The sequence below is a fragment of the Chelonia mydas genome, chromosome 3, assembly GCF_015237465.2.
Source record: "Chelonia mydas isolate rCheMyd1 chromosome 3, rCheMyd1.pri.v2, whole genome shotgun sequence".
Classification (NCBI taxonomy): Eukaryota; Metazoa; Chordata; order Testudines; family Cheloniidae; genus Chelonia; species Chelonia mydas.
This window is the reverse complement of record NC_057851.1, coordinates 13,299,208-13,323,464: the sequence shown is the minus strand read 5'-3', so window position 1 is coordinate 13,323,464 and position 24,257 is coordinate 13,299,208. Positions and strand designations below refer to the sequence as shown.

At 39.4% G+C, this 24,257-nt stretch overlaps 1 protein-coding gene across 5 annotated transcripts in view; it reads left to right on the top strand.

Annotated features, from left to right (window-relative positions):
* The window catches only part of SUPT3H (SPT3 homolog, SAGA and STAGA complex component), a 461,776-nt gene extending 437,723 nt beyond the window's left edge, over positions 1 to 24,053 (top strand). For 4 of the 5 annotated variants that reach the window (XM_043542153.1, XM_043542162.1, XM_043542152.1 and 1 more), the window contains one exon: positions 22,285 to 24,053. In XM_043542153.1, coding sequence (XP_043398088.1) covers positions 22,285 to 22,326 — 42 coding nt within the window. In that variant the 3' untranslated portion in view covers positions 22,327 to 24,053. Of the gene's footprint in view, positions 1 to 22,264 lie in introns of all 5 variants that reach the window. The other variant, XM_037893907.2, reaches the window with a different exon arrangement.
* The last annotated feature ends 204 nt before the right edge of the window (positions 24,054 to 24,257 follow it).

The following is a 24,257-nucleotide window of genomic DNA, read 5'->3' as shown; positions in this document are numbered from 1 at the left end:
AAATAGTCTTACATGTATGCTATGTTTACAGCAAAAATTACACTTAAGCCCCAGACCAGAAAAATACTTAAGCACATGCAGAATGCCGGCAGAAGATCTTCAGAATCCATTGGAAACAGTTTCTTGCACGATCAGAAATTCTAAGTAGAGCAAAGCAATCTAACGCATCAAATATAATAAGAAGTTTCTAGGAAAAGCTTTAAGGATGCCACCAACATGACTTTTATGGCAAGTGATAATATGGACACCACCTGGAAAGTGAAAAGAGAGCGACCTAGAGAAACATTACATTGACCAATAGAGAGAGAAGCCAGATCCATCAACATGATACTCAGAAACCTGAACACACCAACACAAGACCAAAATAAATGGCAGAAACTGACGGGTGCCCTATGCGCCTGAGAGGAGGATAGAGAAGACAACTGATAGGTGCTTTGGGGAATGGGGCCATTGTCACACAGTGGAAATCCCAGGAAGCAACTTACTTAAATAAAAGGCAGGGACATACTTAGAACTTTTTGTTTGTTAAGATCTGTACATTCTCACACCACCTTTGTGAAGTAATGATAGGTATTATCTGAATGTTGCAAAGGATGAAAGTGGGCTGTGGAAAAGTCAGGGTTAGACCTGAGGAATTCATGGCACCCAGTTGCTTTCTTAATCAACTAGACCATGCTGCTGCTTACCTACGAGCTTGAATACTCCTTTGTTTTTATAAGCCAAATAAAAGTTGGAAGTAACTATTAGTTTGGATAGGGAAAGGTTAGATAGTGGGGGGTGGGTATTTTTGTTTTCCTCCTCATTAAGACAAAGCTGAATCCATTTTAGATCCAATATGGTCATTGTAAATCAAACTTGCTGGTGAATTTTTTCCTCATTCATATTAAACTAACAAATGCTATAGGGGATAACAGTGTATTAAACCCACTCTTCTGGACTGAAGCAAATTTGGAAAGGACAATGTTATTTCCTTTTGGAATGGCTTCTCTCCCCAAAAGTGTCTGAGTGGCCAGCATGCCGTTCATTTAGTTTGATGAATAATGTTTTGGCAATGATGGCTGGAGGCTTGCTTGCTTGTAGCAGTGTTATCTATATGGCCTGGACACCAGCACTAAATAGGCAAGGATGATGATATAGTATCAAGAAAGATTAAGTACAATGTATAAAACAAGGAAAAACAGCGATTTGCATACTTACACCCTGATGAGCTTTGGTTAAGATAGAGTAAAGGGATCGTCCCATTTCTTCGTACTAAGATTTTTATATTCCCTACTAAAATATTTTTCTTTGGCTTTATGATGTAGTGAACCAAAAGACTTTTTCCTTATAACAACAAGAGGTTCATATAGCAGTATAAGTAATAGATCTCCCATAAGTTATTGCAGACTTTGTAAGAGGTTACATACTTAACTGTTAAATGAACTAGATAATCGCTTTAGCCTTAAATTAGCATAGTATGTTGTTAGGGAAAGCAATGCTTTACACCTAATTATCTTAGTGAAGGGTTTGTCATGTTTGTATGCCTCACATTTACATTCATGCCACACTACATTTAATTTATAAAGAGATAGGTTAATTTACAATTTCTTGTGCTGCTTCCTGTCCCTCATTAGCTGAATCAAGGCTGAAATGTTCTGCAGTGAATGTGCATGGCTACCACCATCCTCAGCTCCAAACTACAGTGAAACTGAAATGATACAGGACAAGAGGGCAAATGTTGAGAACTGGAAAAATAGCAAAACAGAACAGCATGAAATGTCAAACCACATTTTTAGGGCGCTTTTTACTATATTTCCATAAATGCATGAGGGAATTATGTTGCAAATACTTGAAACTGTTTACTTTCATTTTTGGCTTGATTTTCTAGCATTGAAAAAACCATGTCTAATGATCTTGAGCATTCTTAAAGAAAAAAATTATATTTTACATAATGGTTTGCATGTGTGAGTTCCCTCTGGCAGAAGCACTATAATTAGCCTGTCGTCTCTCAGAGAAGAGACTATCTGTCTTAAAAATGCAATAGCGAGTTTTGGCTGCTCGGGTTGAGAGCAGAACATTATGATTTTGTTAAAAGATAAACATTGTCCCTTTTCACTTATTCATCTTTCTCCTCTTCCTGCTTCTTTGGCTCAGAGCTAGGCTGGAGAAGTAAAGGACAGCTGAGCACAAACAGTTTTCTTCCTTCCTCATGCAGCAAACCATAGCGAAAGATCTTGGCTCCTTGACATCAATAACTTTGCCTCAACCCAACTTGGAACTGTTTGGGCAGCCTTTCAAAAAAAAAAAAAAAGGTACAATAAAAGGGGACCGAACTTCCTGTTTTAGTCATAAAGTAGCAGATTCAGCTAAGTCCCACTTTCCTTAGGGATTGTCCATATTCTGCCCTGGAGAGTCAGGGATGTGGAATATTACTTCCTTGCACAACTTTATTGTAGCTATTAAAAGACAATCAAGTAGAATAGGGAGGTGGCAGGCAGTGATGTGTGTTTCAGTCTTTTGTGGTCTTGTTACTAAAGGAGAGTAATTTTGGTAGAAATGCTCTGCTGCTTTTGGGCAGCCATGTGTGTCCCTGATCGGGGGAGGGGAAGAAAACTTAAACCACCACAGAGCCAGAAAAAAATAACTGGTTTGAGCTGGCACAGCTGCGCCGGGGTGTGTTAACTCTTGGTATTATTATGACTGAGGTTTGATTCCCAGCATTGACAATGAAATATGGAACCAATGATCACAATTGGTATCTTTCCAGGCCTAAATGACTATACCAGCAGGGATAGTAAGAAGGTGAGGCCTTCACTGGGGCAAAGAGTACAATTAAATTCAATTTTGAATATTGGCATATGTGCACCAGCCATGAGGGCATATGGAAAAATGTTGGCGAAAGACTAACTGCAATTGTAAGGATCTTAATCCGTCGCCAGTGGCATGGACTATAGAACTTAAGGAAAGTAGTTGGTAGCTACTGTGACTTGTGCAGTTAAAATATATCACCTTAGTCTTATATTTTTCACGTAGGCACCTACTGTTACTTTATCACCCTGCATGTTTACCTTCCTTTACATGTCACATCTTTTGTCCAGAATCCAGTAGGATTATTTTCTCTCTCCCTCCCCCTTTCCTAATGTTTCTTTTGCTAAAAAGGTAGAGACTTCCTCAATTATGGGTTCTTTAGTAAAGTTATAATTCTATTTATTTTAATTCTGCATTTCAGGTGAGTGACGGTACAACATTAAATTAAAAAAGGAGAGCGGAGAAATATGGTAAAAATGAGTTCTCTGGGCACCCATCTATGCTACTGCAGGGCTGTGAATGCCTCGAACAGAAAGCTAGCACCTGCAGAATAGTTCTAGCAGCAACACTTGACTGATATTTCAAAGGCCAACTGCCTTCAGATAGTCATGGGAGATCTTCAAAATTGCAGAGTTCCCATTTCATTTGGAATTTAGCTCCCACTTAGTTGTGTCAGGAACCCAATGACAGCAAGTAAATTTGGCAAAAGGTTCATTCATATATCAGTTGATTTTCCCATGGGTCCAAAACCCAAAATAGGATTAAATGTATCTTGTTTCAAGTTTCATTTCCAAGCTTGCTCCTAGTCTAGTAATGGGCAACCCCAAAAGGTTCATCAGTTTGATCTGGATAAGCTCGCTATCACTGGAGCTTACCTGAAACTTTTGGATCTGCAGAATTGAACTGTGTATCCTTTGAGAACAAATTTTGGTATTTGTGATGGGATTTGCTTCTGATAGGGCAAAAATCCCCTGAGAATAGCCTTTCTCATAATATTTCAGCACTTTCACTCTTGCTCCCAGGCAGACACACACAAAAATGAAAATTAATTGAAAAAAGTAACCACACCTTTTCAAAATTCAGAAGAGTTTGGGTCAGAGGTGGGAGATTTACAAAATTTGATAAGATTTGGGGATCTTCCTTTTTCAAGTGAAAGTTCAAGAAGGGGGGACCAATAGTGTAACAAACAGAAAGGCTAAAGGAGGTGTTGATCTGATAGATTAGAAAGAAGTTGAGGAGTTGGGTGGACATACTTGTAGGGGCAATTTTTCTCTCCTTTTGTGAATGATTTTTGATGGGCTTTTTTGTTGCACTCTAAATGGAAGGGAGAGTTGGGAGGAATATTCTAGCACAAAAACACTCATGTGAGAGGCTGAACAGAATTTTACTGCAATAAGATTGAAACAGTTGAATGGTAGCTTCTCCCATGGCAGGCCTCTCCTTTTGTTACAGAGCTCTTATGAACCTTTTTTGCCCTGAAAACCCTATGGACTGAGCTGCTCTGATTGTTCAACAGTTTGCCCTATAAAGGGGGAAAGTACCCTGTCTGAAGGACCCATTAATCTGCTTACGCCTTCAGTCCCTTTCTTCTCACTTCCCTCAGTGTTAAATCCCACTGTGAATTCTCCTTCAGCTTTTGTGCTCACACCCACTCTTCTGCTTCCTAGAGTGGTGCAGCTGATCTGCTAGAGATGGGAGCCACAATGAACAGCTCCATTCAGTGGTCCAATTTGGAATTATACCTCCCATTTTAACTTCTGTGAATGAAACACTCCATTTACCATTGTTTTAAGGAAACTTCAAGGATATGACTATCACTGAATGCTGTATAAATTAACACCAATTCTGAAGATACGGCTTCATTCTTCCTCAGCTTCTACAACATATTGAAAAGGCATTGGCAGGAAACCAGTAATGAAACTGACCCATTATCCTGTTTGTTTTGGGGGGATATTTTTAATCAAATTTTCAACAACAACAAAATTCCTTGCAAATTGGGAAAACTTCATGCAGCTCTAATCTTGATAGTAAATGTGTGGAACATACATGAGAACTGGAAAGATAAAGGTTGCTTGCTAAAGATGGTCGCCATGTGAAAAATATATGTATTTTTTACCACCGCTCAAAGCATACTTAAATGATAGTATGTTCTTAACCTAAAATACCTAATGTTCATGCACCCAGGAAGGAATGCTTACTATGAAAGACTATTCAACTTGTAATTTTTAGAACATCTCCATGTTGTAAATGCATTCCGTCAGTGTTTGAATTTGAAGCCATGGTCCTCCCCCCATTTTCACAAGTAAATCAAAAGTAGCTCTATATCAGTTACGGAGTTACCCAGGTGTAAAACAAGAGTGAGTGAAGCCTTCTAATTATACAAAATTTTATTTCCATGTATTTAGTTGGAGCATCCGGCTTAGACAGTTTTTGTGTAGACAGTGGGAAAACAAACAAACCAAAACAAAAAAATGCTACTTTTACTAAGGAACATTTGGATTTATACTGAACTGTCTGAACCTTTTAGAAAGCCATGAATTAATTGTACATTACTTTAACACATATTTTGCACAAAGCTGGTTACTATGCATACTCCTTTCATCTAGAAGATGATCACTTAAAGTAGTTTACTAATTTAGGCTATTGTAGCAATAAATTGTATCTGAATATCTAATTATTTTTGTTTATTGTAAATAATACGTCTTTTACTGGATATTTTATTTCAATTATTGGTTGACTTTGCAACTGATCTCTCTCTCTCTGACCTATAAAATCTGATGTGCTTTAACTGAGGGCCCTGTTAAGGAAATCATTATGTGACACTTTGAAAAAAAAAATGAATAGGTGGCATATGATAAGGAATATTGATATAATTTGTTTATAGCGAATGTTACTTGACAAACCTGTTCTGAGCAAGTTGCATGGTATCTGGGAAACAAATTCTCAGAGCTGTATTGGGTAATGGACAATGGAGGCTTTCTCATCTGTTTGCCTGTTCAAATCCAGCCTAAGTCAGTAGAGAGAGAAGAGTGGCCTATGAGGAATGAGTTGGTTATCTCAGTCTAATGCTTTGCTGAAAAATATCCACAACACAAAACCAACACCCCATTTGGCACCCTGGTAGGTAGTTTCAGCAGAGAGGCCAAGGACTGAATCGGTAATGGAGACTGGAATACTTTCTCCTCCTTTCCCATTGAGACTGAGACACTTCACTGGGGCAGCATGGGGAAGTTTGTACTGATTGTTCTGTGGATAAAAAAAGGACTCAGTTCTTTGTCAGTCTGGCACCTCTTATGAGCACTAAATAAAATGGTGTGGTTGAGGAGCCACTTAAAACTGATTGCCCAGTGGGTGAAATTCACCCCTGGGCAGACAGCCAGTAGAAGGGTTTGCACCACTTAAACCCTATTTGGAGGAGTTAATTTCACTCAGAGAGAATACCCTGGTATGTGACATCTTTGCATTTGCAAAGAGCTCCATAAGAGTTAATTACACAGTGCTCATTGACTCATACCCATGAGGGCTGAAGACAAAGGAAAAGGGAAATGCTGCAGACAACCAAGTAACACTGATTCATGAAAAACAAATAGAAACTTGCTATAAAGTGCAGTTTGTGAATTAGTCTAGTTCCAGAGCAGGGAGAAATCCCAATTTTTCACTGACTTCAGAAGCATTTATGAGGGCAATATTTTCAGGAGTATGAACTGTTCTTGACCAGTTGCTGCAGTGGATTAGGCACAAACATGCTTTCCTTGGGCATCAGGTGTGTGTGTCTTTTTTTTCCCACTGTTTTTAGTCCTTAAGCAAAGGGCCCAATAAAAAAACTGCATTCTCCACTGACGTTTGGGTTCTAAGCCTGAACCTCTGTATGGGAGGAGTGTGCAACTCCCTTGTGCTTTGGGGGGACTCTCTGCTATGGAACCCCATCCCTGTAGCACAAGAAGGAGAAAACTAATGAGCCTACCTCAAGTGTTCCAGAGATCCCATCCTCAGAGCACAGGGAGAAGGAGAGGACTGGCTGCTTCTGTGTGTCAGCAACCCTAGAAAAACTTGCACCCCAGCTACCAATACCCTCCCTGGCTGCTGGCTCTCCGCGAGCAATGTGACCTGCTCCAGGTTGCAAAACTCACCAATTCCCCATCAGAAGTGCCCCTACTCCTCTGCTTCTAAACTGTGTCCAGTTCCCCCATGAGAAATATCTAGCCGCCCCCTCCAAAAATGTTCCTTTTATAATCATCCTGACCCTTTACTAGATGGTTAAACTCTCCTCCATTCTCACTGCTGCTTTTTCTGCTGCCATAACCCTCCTGCTCCACATGATAAGCAATACGTCCAATTTTCCGCAGCTCTAGCAATATGCGACTGCAGTAGAACTAGAACTGCCTGCAGGAGAGGATAAAGCAGGTGTTGTCAAGGACGGTGCTACTCAAAGTGATGGTCCGCGGACTGGTGTCGGTCCGCAAGCCATCGGCTGCTGGTCTGCGCGCACATAGGAAAAAAAAATTGCAGGTCCCCCACATCAGGTAGCTTGAGAATCACTGGTCTAGGTTCCAGTCACAGTGTGGCCCCACTCTTGGGTGGTGCCAGTAAGATCCAGGAACTACAGGAGAGGAGACCTGGAAGAAGTGGCAAGAGAATGTGGGAGAAGCAGGAGAAAGTGATGACTCACTGAGACACAATACAGATTTCAGAGTAGCAGCCGTGTTAGTCTGTATTCGTAAAAAGAAAAGGAGTACTTGTGGCACCTTAGAGACTAACAAATTTATTTGAGGATAAGCTTTCGTGAGCTACAGCTCACTCCCATATTCTTGGAGGCCGGCCGGTCTTTTCTGTTCTCGTGGGTACCACTCAGCTATGATTGCGGTCCACCTATTGTCTGGGAGCCATGCTGTGTGGCCTGCCCATCGTATCTTATTATGTCTGCTTTCCACGACAATATCTTTCACACCGCTGCGTTCTCTGATCATTTTATTTGGGATGCGATCCAGAAGGGAGATTCCCAACATAGCTCGTTCCATTGCCCTTTCAGCTACTGACAGCCGCTGCTCTTCTTTCTTCGTCAGTGCATGTTTCACTGCCGTACAACAAGGCTGGCAGCAGCGTTGAATTAAAGATATTTGCGCGTGTGGTCATTGATTTTTCCTTTTCAGCTGAATAAGAAAAGAAAATATCCTGAAGAAAGATGAGTTAGAGAAGATTTCAGTTAAGTTGAGTGTTTTACATATTCTAGAAAATCAGTCTAAGGGGTGCAAATGGTGGAAAAGTACAACAAGATATAGAAGAAAAAGGTGAAAAGAAAAGGGAAAGAAGGCAGAATAAAATTCAAAGGAGATACTGTTTCAGAATTTCAAAGCCGACTTAGGGAATTTAACCACACAGTTCCCATTTGAGAGTAGCATGGCTCAAACCTCTAGTCTGCTATAAGAATCTCCAGCATAGTTTTAAATTTTATAGAAATGGTGCCAAATATTACATGGTAAAGTTTATACATTACTAAATATGTATGGCTTTAGAATTATTGCCTAGCCTGGAGGACACTAATAGTACAATATTGCCTCAGGCTACAAATAGTTTCTCAGATTCTGCAGTATTGACTGAAGCAGAAGGCTAACGTCAATGAACTATTTTTACTTGAAGTATTTTTGGTGTTGATTAATTTTCTTTCCTCTGAGCCAAGACAATAGTATATTTTTGTGTAGTTATGGACATACAGACCCAAAATGGATATGCTATAGGCAGAATTTTCAAAAGCATTCAGCATCCACATTCAGGGCCAGATTTTCAGAAGAGCTCAGCTCCCATTTAGGCTCTAAAATAAGTGGTCGGATTTGCAGAAGAGTGCAGCACATTGGGTGCACTTTGGACACTGTGCTCTTGAAAATCTGGCCACGTGTATTACAAATGGGAGCTTTGGGTGCTGAGCAAATTTTGAAAATCTGGTTCTTATTTTGGTGCCTAAGTGGGAGCTGAGCTCTTTTGAAAATCTTGCCCCAGTTGTCGATATTGAGCACTTGAAAATAAAACTCTGCGCTCTTTTGAAGTTCTGGCTCTGTATCAAAGTATATTTTAATTGTATATGCAGTATGCATTGGCCCTGATGACATGAAGTCTGGGTGTAACCATGGACTGCTCCCTACCCCAAAATGTGTGTTATGGAGGACCTCAGGTAGGCTTTCACATCTGACTTAGCACTATTTTGCTGGTAAAATAGGACTAGCCTTATTGAATTCCCTTAGGTCCTCCTCACTGCAGACTCAGTAATTCATACAGATTCTGCTCCATATCCATGAGGATTTTTTGTAGGGCTCTTGTTGAACACCAGCTGCGATTTTCAACATTCAAACCTTGACATGATCTCCTGCAACAGTTAACCCATCTTCAGAGTAAGATGATTTTGACACTTCAGCCTCAGAAGGTCACGTTGGCCTCTCTTGACCCATCACCTGAATAGGTATGCAGTACACGAGCAAAACAGGAGGTTGAAAATGTCAGAATTGTCACAATACACAGACTGCACTAGTGCATTTTCCTACCTTTGGCAATGAAAATGTACTTGTTCCTCCACACTACATGGTAATGGAGGCTGCTGCTGAATGTCACTTACAGCAGTGTTGTCTGTGGATGTGTTCTACGAGGTGAGAACACTGATGAGTGGAGGTCTGTGACTTTCCACGTTCCATATGGAAAACATCTGTAGCTGGCAATGTATCTCCCTGAAAAGCAATGTTCTGCTGTTTTAGCGTTATGTAGGTCTAGTGTATCAACCTGACTTTGCAGAGATGTTGATTATCACCAGACTCCAGATCCAGGTCGTTTGCAGAAATGCCAAAATAATCTTTTCAGCAAGACAGACGCTAACGTTTTATACTGCATTATGCAAAATGAATATAACAGCAAGTGGAAAAGTATATGGTAGTTAAAATGTTTCCAAAAATAAAACAAAAGAAACAATGTCTTACCCTTTATTGTGGCCCCTTAACTCCAGTCCTTGGAGAAGCTTGCTGATTGATGCCAGTGATGCAACCTGAAAATTAATGTCAATTACCCAAAACAAATGCATATAAGTAATGTTAAGGGTCTGATTTAAACCCACAAAAGCCAGGAAATCCAGAGCTACTGTAGGGCTGAAAGCCTGGACTTGACACTCCAGTCTTACCACAAGCCATTGTGCAGTGAAAAAAAGCAAGGGAAAAGGGAACTGCACCATCACAGGGAATAATGCAGTTTAAGCACCACACCCTTTCTTTGCCCCAAGCCTGGATCCACAGGGTCCCTGTATGCTTGACTGTGAAAGCAGAACGTTCAATGTGGCTCAAGAAATAGCTCTCCCCCCCTTTTTTTTTAATTAAATAAAACTTACCTTTTGGGATTCAACTTAATTAAGTGTTCTTTATTGAGACCAAAATAAGTGATCATACTTACAATATTTGCTTAGTGTTTTTGCTTACCCAAAAATCTGAAATGAAGTAATTGCTGTCAGTGTAATTAGTGTATGTGAAAGATACTTGCTGCAATAATCCCACATCCTAATGAGATCAACTTTGCACTCATGATAAATGAGCACACAAAGTAATCGAGCTGTTCTGGTGTCAGCATGCACACAAATCAAAATGTTCTTACATCAAAGAAGTACTTATTTTAAAAAAATCTTTCCTACAGGATTTAAATATTTTTCAATATATGATTTTTAAAAATGAGTTGTGATATCACTACAAGCCCTTGATGGAGTTATGAGCAGGTAATCCATCTCTCCTCATTCATACGCCTATATTTAAATGATTGAACAACGGCAGTCAGCCAGGGGAATCTCACAGCCCAGCCAGTTTGTTGCTAGACAAATACTAGTTGTAGATTTAAACGTATGGATTTTTGCTGTACTACTGTATACAAAGGAAATATAAAATGGCTAGTTTTCTTTAAGAGCATAATTTTGCCATGATGGATCAAACTAATGGGTCCATATAGTCCATTACCCTGTCCCTGACATTGGCCAGTCCCAGTCACTTCAAAAGAAGGTGCAGTAAAGTGATGACTAACATAGCAAATACTGTAAATAGGAGAGGGATGTTGAAGTGAATGGTGGATCATTAGCTCAGCAGAACAACTGAGATATGTTGCAAAAATGATGGACAAATTAGAAATGGTAGAAAGACAGGTAGACACTTGGAAAGTTTATGGATAACTTCAACCAGACATCAGAGGGACTTGGATGGCATTTCCCCCCCATCTTCTCAGGCAACTTCACCAGTTTATGAATGGGGATGGTCCCTCATGAAGATAGAAGGAGCCTAGCCTTCCTCACATGAGAGCCCATCACCCTTCCTCCCTTTCATCCATGAGTGACTGACTGTCCTGGATTTTGAGAGGTGTAGTTATACCTAAGAAGTCTTCGGAGTCTTTTTTTTTTTTTTTTTAAAGTCTTCGTGTTTGGATTGGGTACAACAAAGATTCTTTTGTATCTCTGTGTGGTTCTGTTGATGCTGCCTTGTGCAGCAAAGCCATCACACTTGCCCTTTGGGGATGGCTTGCAAACTGAGGGATAGTTGCAGGGGGCAGTCACTGTACCTCAGGGAGCATGGAGACTATAGCTGTGATCCACATCATGAGAGGTGGAAATGGGAAAATACTCCTTTTGCCCTCCCTGACTTGCACAACTGGAAAAGAGCAATCCAAAATCTGGTCCTTAACAAAATAGATGCAGGTGTTTCTTGAGCATATCTTGGAACTAAGATCTTAATTGTATACTGGTAGGAGACGGTGAAAAGCATGGGACATTAGCACAAAGGCCCAGTCAGTGGATCAGTCAGTGTTTGTGGACAAGCTGATCATTTTTATTATTGAGGTGGTCTTCTCTTTCCATACATTTTGCAGTATGCTAATTTATCTGTGTTTTAGGCTGTTTTTATCCCATGATCCAGTGCTTAGTTTGCACAACTATATACTTTTCATTACTTTGACATGTAATACTCTCTAGTCTGGTGTGTCAACAGAAAAGATACTTGAGCAAGGCTAAATTAATTTGGGTGGTTGTTTAAGGGAGAGAGATTTTGTTATGGTTGTCAGCGATCGGAAGCAAAGCTTGCAGAATAGATGAGGTGATGTCCCACTAGTGTTTAATTGTCAGCCTTCACATTTTTAATTGGTAGATTGTGTTGTGCACACAGCAGGTAAAGTGCTGTGCATATAGCACGTAAAAAGTAACCCTCAGCACTTAATCAGAAGTGCCCAGTATAATTGAAGATCAAATAATTCTAGTAGCGGCAGCCAGTACGTCCCTCGGCCCGCACCGCTTCCAGCAGCTTCCATTTGCCTGGATCAGTGAACCATGGCCGCTGGGAGCCGCGATCGGCCGAACATGCGGATGCGGCAGGGAAACAAACCGGCCCGGCCGCCACAGGCTTTCCCTGCACAAGTGGCAGAACAAGTTGGGGAACCACTGGTGTGGAATAAGCCTGATTAGAGTTTAATTTAGAAATGGGCCTTAGCTGTAAAGGCTGCAGATATTTGGATGTGGTGTTCCAGTTCTGGCCTATTACAAAGCAACGACAACGAAAAGTCAGAACCGGATCCAAACTCTCCCAAAGTTCAGGCAGAGTCAGGTGTCATGTTTAAGTTTCAGTCCATCTCAGATTAAATTGTTAGAAATGTCACAAAGTAATGTATACTTCTGGTAAAAGATTAGTATTACAGGATAAATTACATCAGTGCTTAGTCTACAGCAATCGGTGGTATAGAAATACTTATGAAAGATAGATTTGGTTCCATTTTAGAAACTAATCCTGAAATCTTACTCAGGACCAAATACCACAGTCTTTAGACTGGTAAAATTCCTTCCTGTTAATGTCAAAGGGAGTTTTTCCTGAGCAAGGATTGCAGAATGTATGTTCCTCTGTTTTTAATCAGTCTAACTGCAGTCTATGCAAGTTTTGCCTGAGAGGGGTGAATAAAACCTGAGTAAAGGTGTTTAGGATTTGGCTCTTAATTCTTCTCCTCAGGGCAGAATTCATTCTGTATGATTTTTTTAATATATTAAAATGTTGGTTGGCTTCCATTGGAGTTCAAATCCTAATATTACCAAATAATTATGTGTCGATGATTAAATGTAAAAACAGGCATGTAGTCTCCAAATGCACATTTCAGTCTGGGTGGCTGAAATAGCTCATAACATTCAATGCATGAAAATTGGGTGGAATTGAATAAATTAGTGGAATCACAAAAGGAAACCACTATAGGAAATAGTTTTACACGTGTAATCATTGAAATACTCTAGTGAATGTGTCAATCTGTACTAAATAAATATATTTGTTTATAGACATGCTCTGTATTAGCTTCCACTCTTTCACAGCACTTTGCCAAATAAAATCCCACTCGAAGTAGGATGTTCGCACCCGAGTAGGAGTTTCTTGGATAAATATTTTTTCTATATTTGAGACCAAAACCACTTCTACAAATTTCTGACTTTGATTGAAATAGTATATTTCTTTTGCTTTTTTTCTTCCCATCTCCTCCACTGGCAACCACTGATGCATTACCTTAACTCCTCTTACCTCCCACTGGTATGGTGAATAAGAACCCCACTGGAAACAGAGTGCATCAGTCAGTAATGAGTGCTGACCAGTAATAGAACTGGCCGCACCCAAATGCTTCTACCAGCAACGGCCTTGGAGCCTGAGAAAATTTCTCTGTTTGCAGAACAACTTTCTGCACTCTGCTATTGGACAGGGTCTTATTTTCCCAGCTGAAATGATTCATCGCATAAAAGAAAGAATACAAAATTACATATATTGAATGCACCATTCATAGAATACATTTCGGGGGGAGGGGAGGGAGGAAGAAATATGGTGCAAGATGTCTGTGGATATTGTGTTTCAGTTTAACATTTAAAAAGGAGTTAATCAAATCCCAAGAAATGATTGAGTAAAGGTAAAGGCCTTTTATAAGCTATTGTTTTTCCTAAACCAGTTAATTTCATTTCAAACAAAGTTCCATTCCTCTAATGCTGATTTCAACATCTGCCTCTGTAAATGTAATATTTTAGACTTAAGAACTGGTGGGAAGAAATAATCTAATAAAAATAATAATTATATAGCATGCTGTATTTTCAGTGCTGTGCAAACATTAGCTCTGTAATCAATCAGTCTTCAGAACTGGGGTTGGTGAATGGTAGTATTCCCATTTCAAAGACGGGGGGAATAGAAACAAAGAAGAGTTAAGTGGTTTGTCTGAGGCCACACAACAAGTAAGTGTCAGAGCTGGGATTGGAGCCCAGCACTTCCTGGCTTGTACCCCTGTGTTCAAGTCACGGGACCACACTGTCTCGCTACCAAGAAAATTGTTTTCAGTACGCAAGCAGGGATTGTGAGGCATAATGACATCTAGAGAAACTAAACTATTTTCTGTGCTGGCCAAAGTAACAGCCTGAGCCCCTTCAGCAACTAAAATGAAACCTTGAAAGGCCAAAAGTATCTGTCCTTGAAGAGGAGTCCAGTCAGGCCATTTCATGTAGAATTAATCTGTGTCGCAAGTCCAAGGAGGTCCAAAAGTTTGCGGTACATTTTCCATGGGAGTTCTGTGACTAAATCTCTAACAGTGCTCTGAGTTATAAACGGTAGTTTTCAGACTCCAACCATACATTAAAGTTCTCCTCCCCAGGTGTCTCAGGACTTTAACCTTGTTCTTGGATCTAATAAACTTCCCATACATATGTTATGGTTGCAGTACAGTTAAATCCAACAAATTGAGAAATATCAAAAGAGGACCCTTCAGCATATCACTCCAGCACTCTTTATCTACCCAGTTTGATATAAATAGGTAAAATTGTTAAGGGGCAAAATTCCGCCCCACACCCTTATGGATACAGAGTGTCCCTATTGCAGTTCTAACATGTTGGATAGGCCAAGCTCTTGATAGCCCACTCAGGGGTGCATATCACTTTCATACCAGAGACTGGGAGTGGACAACAGGGGATGGATCACTCGATGATTGCCTATTCTGTTCATTCCCTCTGAAGCATGTGGCACAGGCCACTGTCAGAAGACAGGATACTGGGTTAGATGGACCATTGGTCTGACCCAGTATGGCCATTTCTTATGTTCTTATACAGTGGGGTGAAGCTCCATGTGGGGATCCTTGTGTGCTATCGTGGACGGAGATTTTGAGGCAGTGGGTGGGCCCATTGGATCTGCTGCTGTACTGGTTTGGGTAGAGAAGCGGTGGTAAAGCAACTCACCAGCCACTCTGAATCCTGGGGGATTCCTAATACCTCACCCCTGAAGAAGACTATGCTGGGGAAAGTTTTTGGGCTACATGAGATAAGAGTCAGAGCAGGATTTTTTTTTCTTTTCAGTATACTAAGCAATGTCTCATTTTCTTTAACAATGCAAAAGAATTTCTCTTTCTCAGACAAATAAGTCTATTAAAATTGGTGGCAATGATGGAAAGGACTTTGGAAAAGTAGGTCTGTTTTGCAATTTACTATGCTGCCAAATTTTGCTTTATAGTTCAGTTTTTTCCTTCACTCTCCATTGTTTACAGTACCCTCTGAGAAACTTAAAATGATGTTTCTCTCCCTGCCAGTCTTGTTCTTTTTCTTTTTGCAAACATTGATCACCTACTCCCAGACCCCAGTTTTTACTACAGCAGAAACCCATCATACCTTTGCTTTAATTTCCTTCATTATGAGGATATCAGCACAGCCCTGAAAACAGCATTTGATCGTTACCTGCTGTGTTCCAAGCTGGTAAAATTAGCTGAATGACAGTACACAAGCCAAAGTCAACTGTTTTGCCTGTGCAACATCAATGGGTAACTGAGATCAGAATTTGGTCCTTGTTTTTCATAGGTCCTATATATGAACAGAGACTGTTATTGGGGATTTTTTGTTATTCTCAGCAGCAGCCTTTGTGTAAACAAGTAGCCCTGGTGTAAATAAGAATCTGGCCAAACCCTTTATTTTCTGCCACACCATTGTTTGTCTCTAGTTTAAAAATAAAATAAAATGCTTTTTATAATTGTTGTTCTCAGCAACAGAAAACAAGGTATTTTTTTAAGTTACTTTGAATTTGGGGTGTAGGCTGTTTTCTTTAACAGACTTGGGTAGGGTACACGTGCATCTAGATACAGCAGCCCTGTTCCGTGTGATTATTAAAAAGTTGATACCATTGGCAGTAGACAGTAAGCGGAATCCCAGAACTGACTTCAGTGAAAAGCTTTTTGTTACAGATTGTTGAAGGGTGGTTTTTCGAGGCTGCACTTTTATCAGTGTTTGCTTGTGGTTGTCTTACTAAAATGTGCTGGTGTTTTCGGTCCAATTCCTAGCGGGCAAATGTCCACATCACAGAAGCCACTGTTGTGACGCTTATTAGCAGTCTCAACAGTCAAGGAAAAAATAGGCACAAATCCTGAAGTTTTTGCCTACCCCTAGATGTGACTAGGACTAGGTTGAAGCATATATGTGGGTCACTTCTGATGAGCTCACTATTTTGTGGATCAATACTACACTTTCCAGCACTGTCGATCCAATGCTAACGTAAATTAAATCAGTAAGGATGCATGAATGCAGCAGAGAGCAGAATTTGGATGGCTCAGCATTGCCACACATGGATACATATGTGGTATTTATTGTTCATTTTTTGTATAATGCCAACAGTATATACTAGGCACTTATATAAATAATACACACACATACTTGGAATAATAATAAACATCTGTGCTATGACTGCTGATTTAACATGGGATAGTTGAAGTAGAGCTTTAACTGCTATTGTCCTATATTAAAGAGGAATACAGTATTATACTTTTGTATCTATATGTATTGTTCGTAAGGATAGTTCATATCCATATAGGTTAAGTTGGACCTAAACAGAAGCAGCTAATTCTAAGTGGCACATGGATTTTCTTTTCTCTACAATGCTGTTTATACTTAGCCCCTTAAGTTAATTTTTATTATAATCTCTAAATAACTTGACACTTCTTTGTATGTGGTTTGATGAAGCAGGCTGGAGAAATTAGAAGAGTAACCTTTTAATCACTGGTTTTTTTTAATGTAGACATTTCTATGTTCAAAGAGTTATGAATCTGTCCAAAATGACTTGTTTGATATTTGGGGACTTATGAAGTTTCAAAGTTAACATTCCACAAATAAAATGGAAAGAAGAAATGGGGGGAAAGAGCATATTTAAAATTCGGGTATCTTTGTGTTTTATGGGTTCCAGGTTATTTGGAATGGAATGAAAGTTAATGATACATCCTTTTTTCCATCCTGCCAGCCAGTATCTGATCCAAGAATGTCTCTTACTTAGAGGACAGGGCTCCCTCCACTGTTCTCAAATAGAGGCTTCCACTGTCTGAGCTATAATCCTCCCCGTTTTTCACAGTAAAACTGTAAAAATGCAGCAGGAGAAATATTTAATGAAAAAGTTTTCCACACAAGTCCCATATCAGAGATAAATTAACCTCATGTGGCTCAGTTTACATGTATGCAAATATCAGAGGTTAGAGCAAAATTAATAAAAGGAGGAAAGGCCCATGGTATGTCACAAACAAGATATGGAGCCTATATTTATTTGTGCTTGCTAATGAAGTTCAGCCAAGGCTTTCGCTTTGATTTTGGTGTCTCAGTCTGCCATTCGCTTTATGCTTTGTAATCAAATCAGTTGCCCCCACACATACACAAGGACAACAAGAAAGCAAGCCTTCTAGTTTTGAAAAAGCTATTGCCCAACTTGGATAGAAACGGCCCTTAATTCAGAGATACACAATTTTTCAGTGACACAATGCACCAGGTTCTCTGCAGGTATAAATTGGTGTATCTCCACTGAAGTGAATGGAACTGCAGAGTTACACCAGTCGAGAATTTGGCCCAGTATACTTTAGCACTTGGGCTGTACACTAGGGGTGTGCTACTCATAAATGTTTCAGTTTTTACCCAGTGAAAGATCTAACGCAAGCCAACCAATTCAAAAATCATGGCACATCTGTTTCTTTCTCAGCCCAGTATCAGTCTTTCTCGCATCATGTTACAGCAGTGAAATAATTCATGCAATAATAGAAGTTAACTAGAGCTGGGTCTGTCCAGCAGTGTTAGGATTCTGATCTGAAGTTCTTACAAATTCAGGAGTATTCAAATTCTTGGGTTTGGTTCAGGCTCTCCTCTGTGACTCACTGCTTCGGTATGTCTGTGTTGAAAAACCCAGTGATGCCCATTCAATAAAAAGAAAAGGAGTACTTGTGGCACCTTAGAGACTAACCAGTTTATTTGAGCATGAGCTTTCGTGAGCTACAGCTCACTTCATCGGATGCATAGCTATGAAGTGAGCTGTAGCTCACGAAAGCTCATGCTCAAATAAACTGGTTAGTCTCTAAGGTGCCACAAGTACTCCTTTTCTTTTTACGAATACAGACTAACACGGCTGTTACTCTGAAACCATTCAATAAAGTAACATTGTGATGGCCGTTGGATGTACGGTAAGTTGTGTTCCATTCTGAATGACCCTGGGCCCTTATTATGGGATGGGAGCGGTGTTCTTCCCTTTGTTTCTTTGCACATCTCTCGCTAACGTGAATAAGAAAAACATGCGTAGGGCAAAAAGACTAGAGGCCCTTTTTGTAGCATTCAAGAAGTCATTTGGTGAATACCTGTTTCTCGGGCTTGGTTTCTAAATCTGCATCATAATGGTGTGCAGCTTCCATTTTCTAGCTAGACAAACAGTTCTGCCCACTCTCATCCAAACAAAGGGAAAGGAATGGAGTTGCTGCACATGACTGAGAGAGAGCACAACAGTGATCTTTCCTTTCTCCTCCTGACAACACATAGAGTTAACGCCAGTGATTTCATACTGTTTATAAAAACTCAATTTGCTAGATGACTTACATTTATGGAGTAACAGTAGGAGTTCTAGAGAAGGACATTTTTGCTATCAACATTTTTGCTATTAAGTATAAATCTGCTTAAATAAGTTAAGGGCTGTAACTGTTCCTGAGAGATTGATGATGTGACTCTTTTGAAAGAAAGAAAGATACACGTAGGGAGGATACATGAGGCTATAGTGTGGTATAAAGGTCTCATTGGCATGAGTTTGGGGTTGCCATGTTGCTTAGAAGTGGGAAGCCAAGGACTGGCTCTACAAGTCATCTCAAACAAGTGAAGAAAAAGGGCTAGATCTTCGTTTACACCAAGACCACTGTATGCTGCCAGAGTGATATAAGGTAGCCTTGGTGTACATAAGAATCTGGCCAAACCCTTTATTTTATGCCACACCATAGTTGGTCTCCTGTTTAAAAAAAAGAAAATGTTTTTAGAATTGTAATAAAGAATTGGAAAACACCTGTTGACATTGTTTTTCACCTATCTTGGCCTGGAGAGCCACGGCTTTCAATACTGTGAATCCAACTGTCATAGACCTCAGAGATTAAAATGTATTAGTCAGACTATTTGATACCTGTAAAATAGCTTTCCTATGCATAACAGTGTTTAGATCTGATGTCCTGAAATATCAGAACTAGGTAGAAGTGCTCTTTTCCTCTGGAACCGGGTGATTCAAGCTCCCTGCTGCTATAAAGGACCCATTCCGAAAACATTCCCTTTAGAATGAGGTTGAGGTACAGCCCGTGTTTAGGTAAATTACTGAGAGACCACTGCAGATGAGTGTCACTCATTTATAAATAAGTTATTCAATAAAATGTGCATAGATGAAAATCACTTTGGCAGGCACTGGAAGGGAGAAGTGTTTTGTTTTCATTCTCTCTGAACTCCAAAACAGCTGAAGGAATTTTGTTCAGACTTTCCGGAAAACTTCAGCTTCAGGCAGAGATTAAAGAATGGAAAATTTCAGCCTAAGGAGGCATGAGTGAAAACGGAGTTAAGTAGGAAACTTATTTGCAGACCTAGCTCTAGCAGACACTAACTATAATATATTGCTAAATATAATCTAGTGGAGTGTCCTGCTTTGTGAAGATGATGTCCTCCCTGCTCTGAAACTTGCTTCTAAAATGACTTCTTCAGGGGTATAAAGAAAAGGAGTACTTGTGGCACCTTAGAGACTAACCAGTTTATTTGAGCATGAGCTTTCGTGAGCTACAGCTCACTTCATCGGATGCATAGCATATCGTGGAAACTGCAGAAGACATTATATACACACAGAGACCATGAAACAAAACTTCCTCCCACCTCTGTGTGTATATAATGTCTTCTGCAGTTTCCACGATATGCTATGCATCCGATGAAGTGAGCTGTAGCTCACGAAAGCTCATGCTCAAATAAACTGGTTAGTCTCTAAGGTGCCACAAGTACTCCTTTTCTTTTTACGAATACAGACTAACACGGCTGTTACTCTGAAACCTGTCATCATTCAGGGGTATAGGGAACCATATAATGTTGCCTATGTTGGAAAACTTTAAGCTTGATTATTTCCCAGGTGGTCGAAGCCAAGCCTGAGTCTGCCTTTCAGCCAAAAATCCTTTCCCCAACAGGACAGAATATAACCATTTATCTTTAATGTGAATCCAACATTAGTCTCAGGTTCATTTATCTCAATGTAAACTCCACAGTAGCCCTAAATATTATATTTATGTGTTAAAGGTTGTCACTGTGGTTATAAACTCTGTAAAATACTGAGGTGAAGGAGCTAAAGCATTATTTTTGCATGGACTTCAAAATGCCAGCCATAATGGTTTGGGCAAGCTGTAGATCCAAACTCCCTGGGAGTTTATGCTTGTGGTTGTGGGAATATATTGTATCCTTTTATTAAAGTTATTGTCTGGCCTATTTTTGTATAGTTCATGTTTGGGTATTGGGTTTTTGATAGTCTTTTGTTTTGTGCTGGTATTGTCTTGTCAGATGCCTAGCTGTGTATCCTCTTGACTAATGTTCTTCTCTTTTATTTTAATACTGTTCAATCTATATATTGTAGTATGACTTGTATGATAGAGGGTGCTATGGTAAATAGCTGGTATGTTTTCTTTTTGCATATTCAGTTGTCTGAAAACGTCTCTTTATAGAAATTGATTGGTCTTTTTAAGTCTGTTCACTTAAAATTCAATATACGTATAATTTACATCAAAAAGTTACTTGAGACTAACCCCTGTACTCATTTAACACCATTATTCAGTATCCAGTTCCAAAGACGGAAAATTGATTACGCTCATATTAGTTAGGAAATAAATTCAGAGTTTATATATAAACACCCAGAGAAGCACAAAGGTGGTAATGGATAGGTACAACTAAAGAGACATCTATTTACAATGATAGGCCCCATATTTAGATTTTGTGAACTGAGATTAGAATCTGTCCCAAGTTTTCCAAACTAAGAAAAATAAAAATGTTTCTACCATTTTTAAAAAACTTCAGTGGAGAAAAAAGTTCTGTATGGAGATAAATATATTCCTCAACAGTGTCTGCTCATACTCCTCACACACAATGGAACGTTATGCTTGTTATGCATAATTATCCGCTATGGTCATTTTAGCCTTTCTTGTGAGGCAGCTGATAATAACCACTGCCAGAGATAGGATGTTGCACTAGATGGGCTGATCATATATGACAGTTCCTATGTGGCTCTACATAAGAGGCAGAAAGTGAACCTGACTAAGAACTAGAGTATAAGCAGAGTGAAACAGACTAATCTGTTTTCTTTTTTCAAGCTCAGTGACAAACAGAAAGTAAACCAACAGTATACGTGGGGAAAGTCATTTAAAATTCTTTCATTTGAAGATGTTATTAGTATCACAAAGAAATATTTTTCAACAATATGCATTTTAACTTGACAATATCCCCTTAAAACTTGTGGTGTCCAGTTTTTGTGTAAAGGAGGCACAACTTCCTGCATTAATTCAGGAGGAGATGTTTAAAGTATATGGAGGATATATTAGTAAGATATAGCTCTGTATCTTATTAAAATTCTCTTTCTCAACTACTGTTTAACCCTCCCATTTCTTTATCAGTGGAAAGACTTGATCCCAGGCTACACTATATGGGAGATCATAGTTTTCTGTACTGCACAGAACTCCTTTAAGTTTAATTTGGTTTTGGGAGGATATACTAGTGCCTGTTTATATAGCTTTTGGCCCAGACTATAAATTAAATCTGGAAAAGCTGTAATGAGTCAGTAATTTATAGACTATTAAGATTTTTAGGTTAGAAGTGATTCTTGAGCAATGTGAATAGAGAACACATGGTTATAAAGGACAAGCAGATTCAGCATAATAGTATATTTTTTGTCCCCACATATTTTGTAGGCAATTAACAAAATAATGTCATCTTTTTGCATATCTGTTGCTCTCTTGAAATAGAATCACTAACCACTTGTTAACCACACTGATTTTTTAATAGACAGAGTGGTTGCTCATTGCTTCCCGACCAGAAATGTTCAGATTAAGCACACTATTAGATTGCAGCCAGAATAGTCTACAAAACAGGAAGAAAGCCTTGCCTTGCTCTGCCTCCTTCCCTTGTTTGTGTTGATGTGATAATTCATTACAGATTTTCTCTTTCTTTGACAGAGTGCCTACTGCAGAAATGGGATGACTTTTCTAGCCTGCTAATATGGATGTGGCTGCAGTGACAGGAAAGACAGTGTTATATTAAGGTGATTTTCTTTTCCCCTCCATGGAAGAAAAAAAATACAAGCTCTAATGTGTCTGTGTACCAGTGAGTGGGCTGGTTTGTTGTGACTATCTACTGGCTGACTCCGTCTCTTTTTCCAGCCCCCTCAATCGTTATTCTTGTTTACTAGCTGGAATGTTAAGCTAATTAATGGCAGGATGTTTGGGATAGTGTGTAGGTGGACAAGAATGCAGATCACACAATTTTGAAATTTGCAGTGGGCTTACTGCTGTCAGCCCCCATATCTAAAGTGCAGTGTCATTTTTTATTTTTGTCTGTATGTTTTAATAGATGTGTTGTTTTGTAAAGCAGGTTTGAGGCAAAAAGAGGCCAAGGATTTGGATGATTATTTATGCTTTCCTTGTTTTTTCAAAAGTAAAACTGCATTGTTTTGCATTTAATTCCTCTCAAATCAATTTCTTAGAAAATGCTAACAGAATAATACCCTGTCTAGCCAAACAAGGGATTTTTCAGTGAGGATGATGCATAGGAGGTGAGATGAGCTAAGTTCAGATAAGAAGGCTTTTCAGATAGGAAAACTTCAGGTAAATGACTTCAGGTCTTCTTGTTTCAGTTAAATATTAATATTTTTAGAGTCCCAAGGAGCATCTATACTGAAATCTGTAAATTCTTAATATTGAAATCTCTTTTCTTATCCTCTTCTCTCTCCTGAAGTCAGTGGGAGTCTTTCTATTGACTTTATTTGATCATTTAATCTGGCCTTTTGGCCCCAGTTCACAAGGTACTTAAATGTGTGTAACTTTAAGCATATTGTTCTGTTGACTTCAATGGGACTACTCAAGTACTTAAAGGTACAGCCCTGCTTAAGTGCTCTGCTGTGTGGACCGGATCCTGTTGATGTTAATGGGAGAAAATCCAGGCCCTTATTTATTTTTAATTTCTGTTGCTCCGCTTTGTTTTTTTCTTTTTGTTTGTTTTGGGGTTTTGTTTTGTTTCTCCAAACTCTGGCTCTCCCTTTCCCCCTTTTCCCTTCTCTGTGCTTCCAGTCTTTGATATCCTCACAAGCCCATTCATTTTTTCCCATGGAAATTATACACATCTAGAAGTAACCAAGGTCAACGCTTGAGGAGACCAAAAGGCTTAGGCCGAGATTCTGCGTCAGAATCTGTTGCTGTGCCCCTATGGCATCCCATTGGAACAGAAGTCAGTGCTAGTGTATCCCAAAGCAGAGTCAGGGCCTTAAAGACTAAAGTAAACCTTTAAGAAAGATAGATCGCTCAGGAGACCTAGGAGATCAACTGTCTGCATTACTTCTATATAGTGTAAGCAGTCTCCTCCTTTGTGCTTAGTATGTGAGGTTTCAGCTCCTGCCACTCTTCTGATACAGTCTTATACTTTATAAATGTTTTCATTGGGCAGTACCTGGACCCACTCGTGAAAAAAAATTAAACTAAAAACATATGTCTCTTCCTTGTGATCAAAAAATTGTGAAGCATTGTAAATGTAATCACAGTGCATCCAATATTCCTGCTATCCATAAACTGCCTCCTTTTTTACCTGCTGCATGCCAGTCCTTCTGGAATTAATCTGAATGTAAAGGACTAAAAATAATGTGTACAATACAGTATATTAAAAAAGAAAAAAGTTTTCTGATGTTCCATCTGTGCTTGTTGAAATGTATGATTAAACTTTTCTTTTTATCATCGTTCTTATTTTTCTTGGCGTCCCTAATCATGGAAAATTATATGCTTGCTGTAAACATCCAGACTTTTTAAAAGGACACCAGCATTTATTGTATTTGGTTTCGATCTTCAGGCATATAGACAGAAGAAACCATTTCAGGCGTTGGGTTCTGGAATCCAAATTCCTTCCTTAGCTGTCTCTCTCCCACATTTTACATTTTAAAATA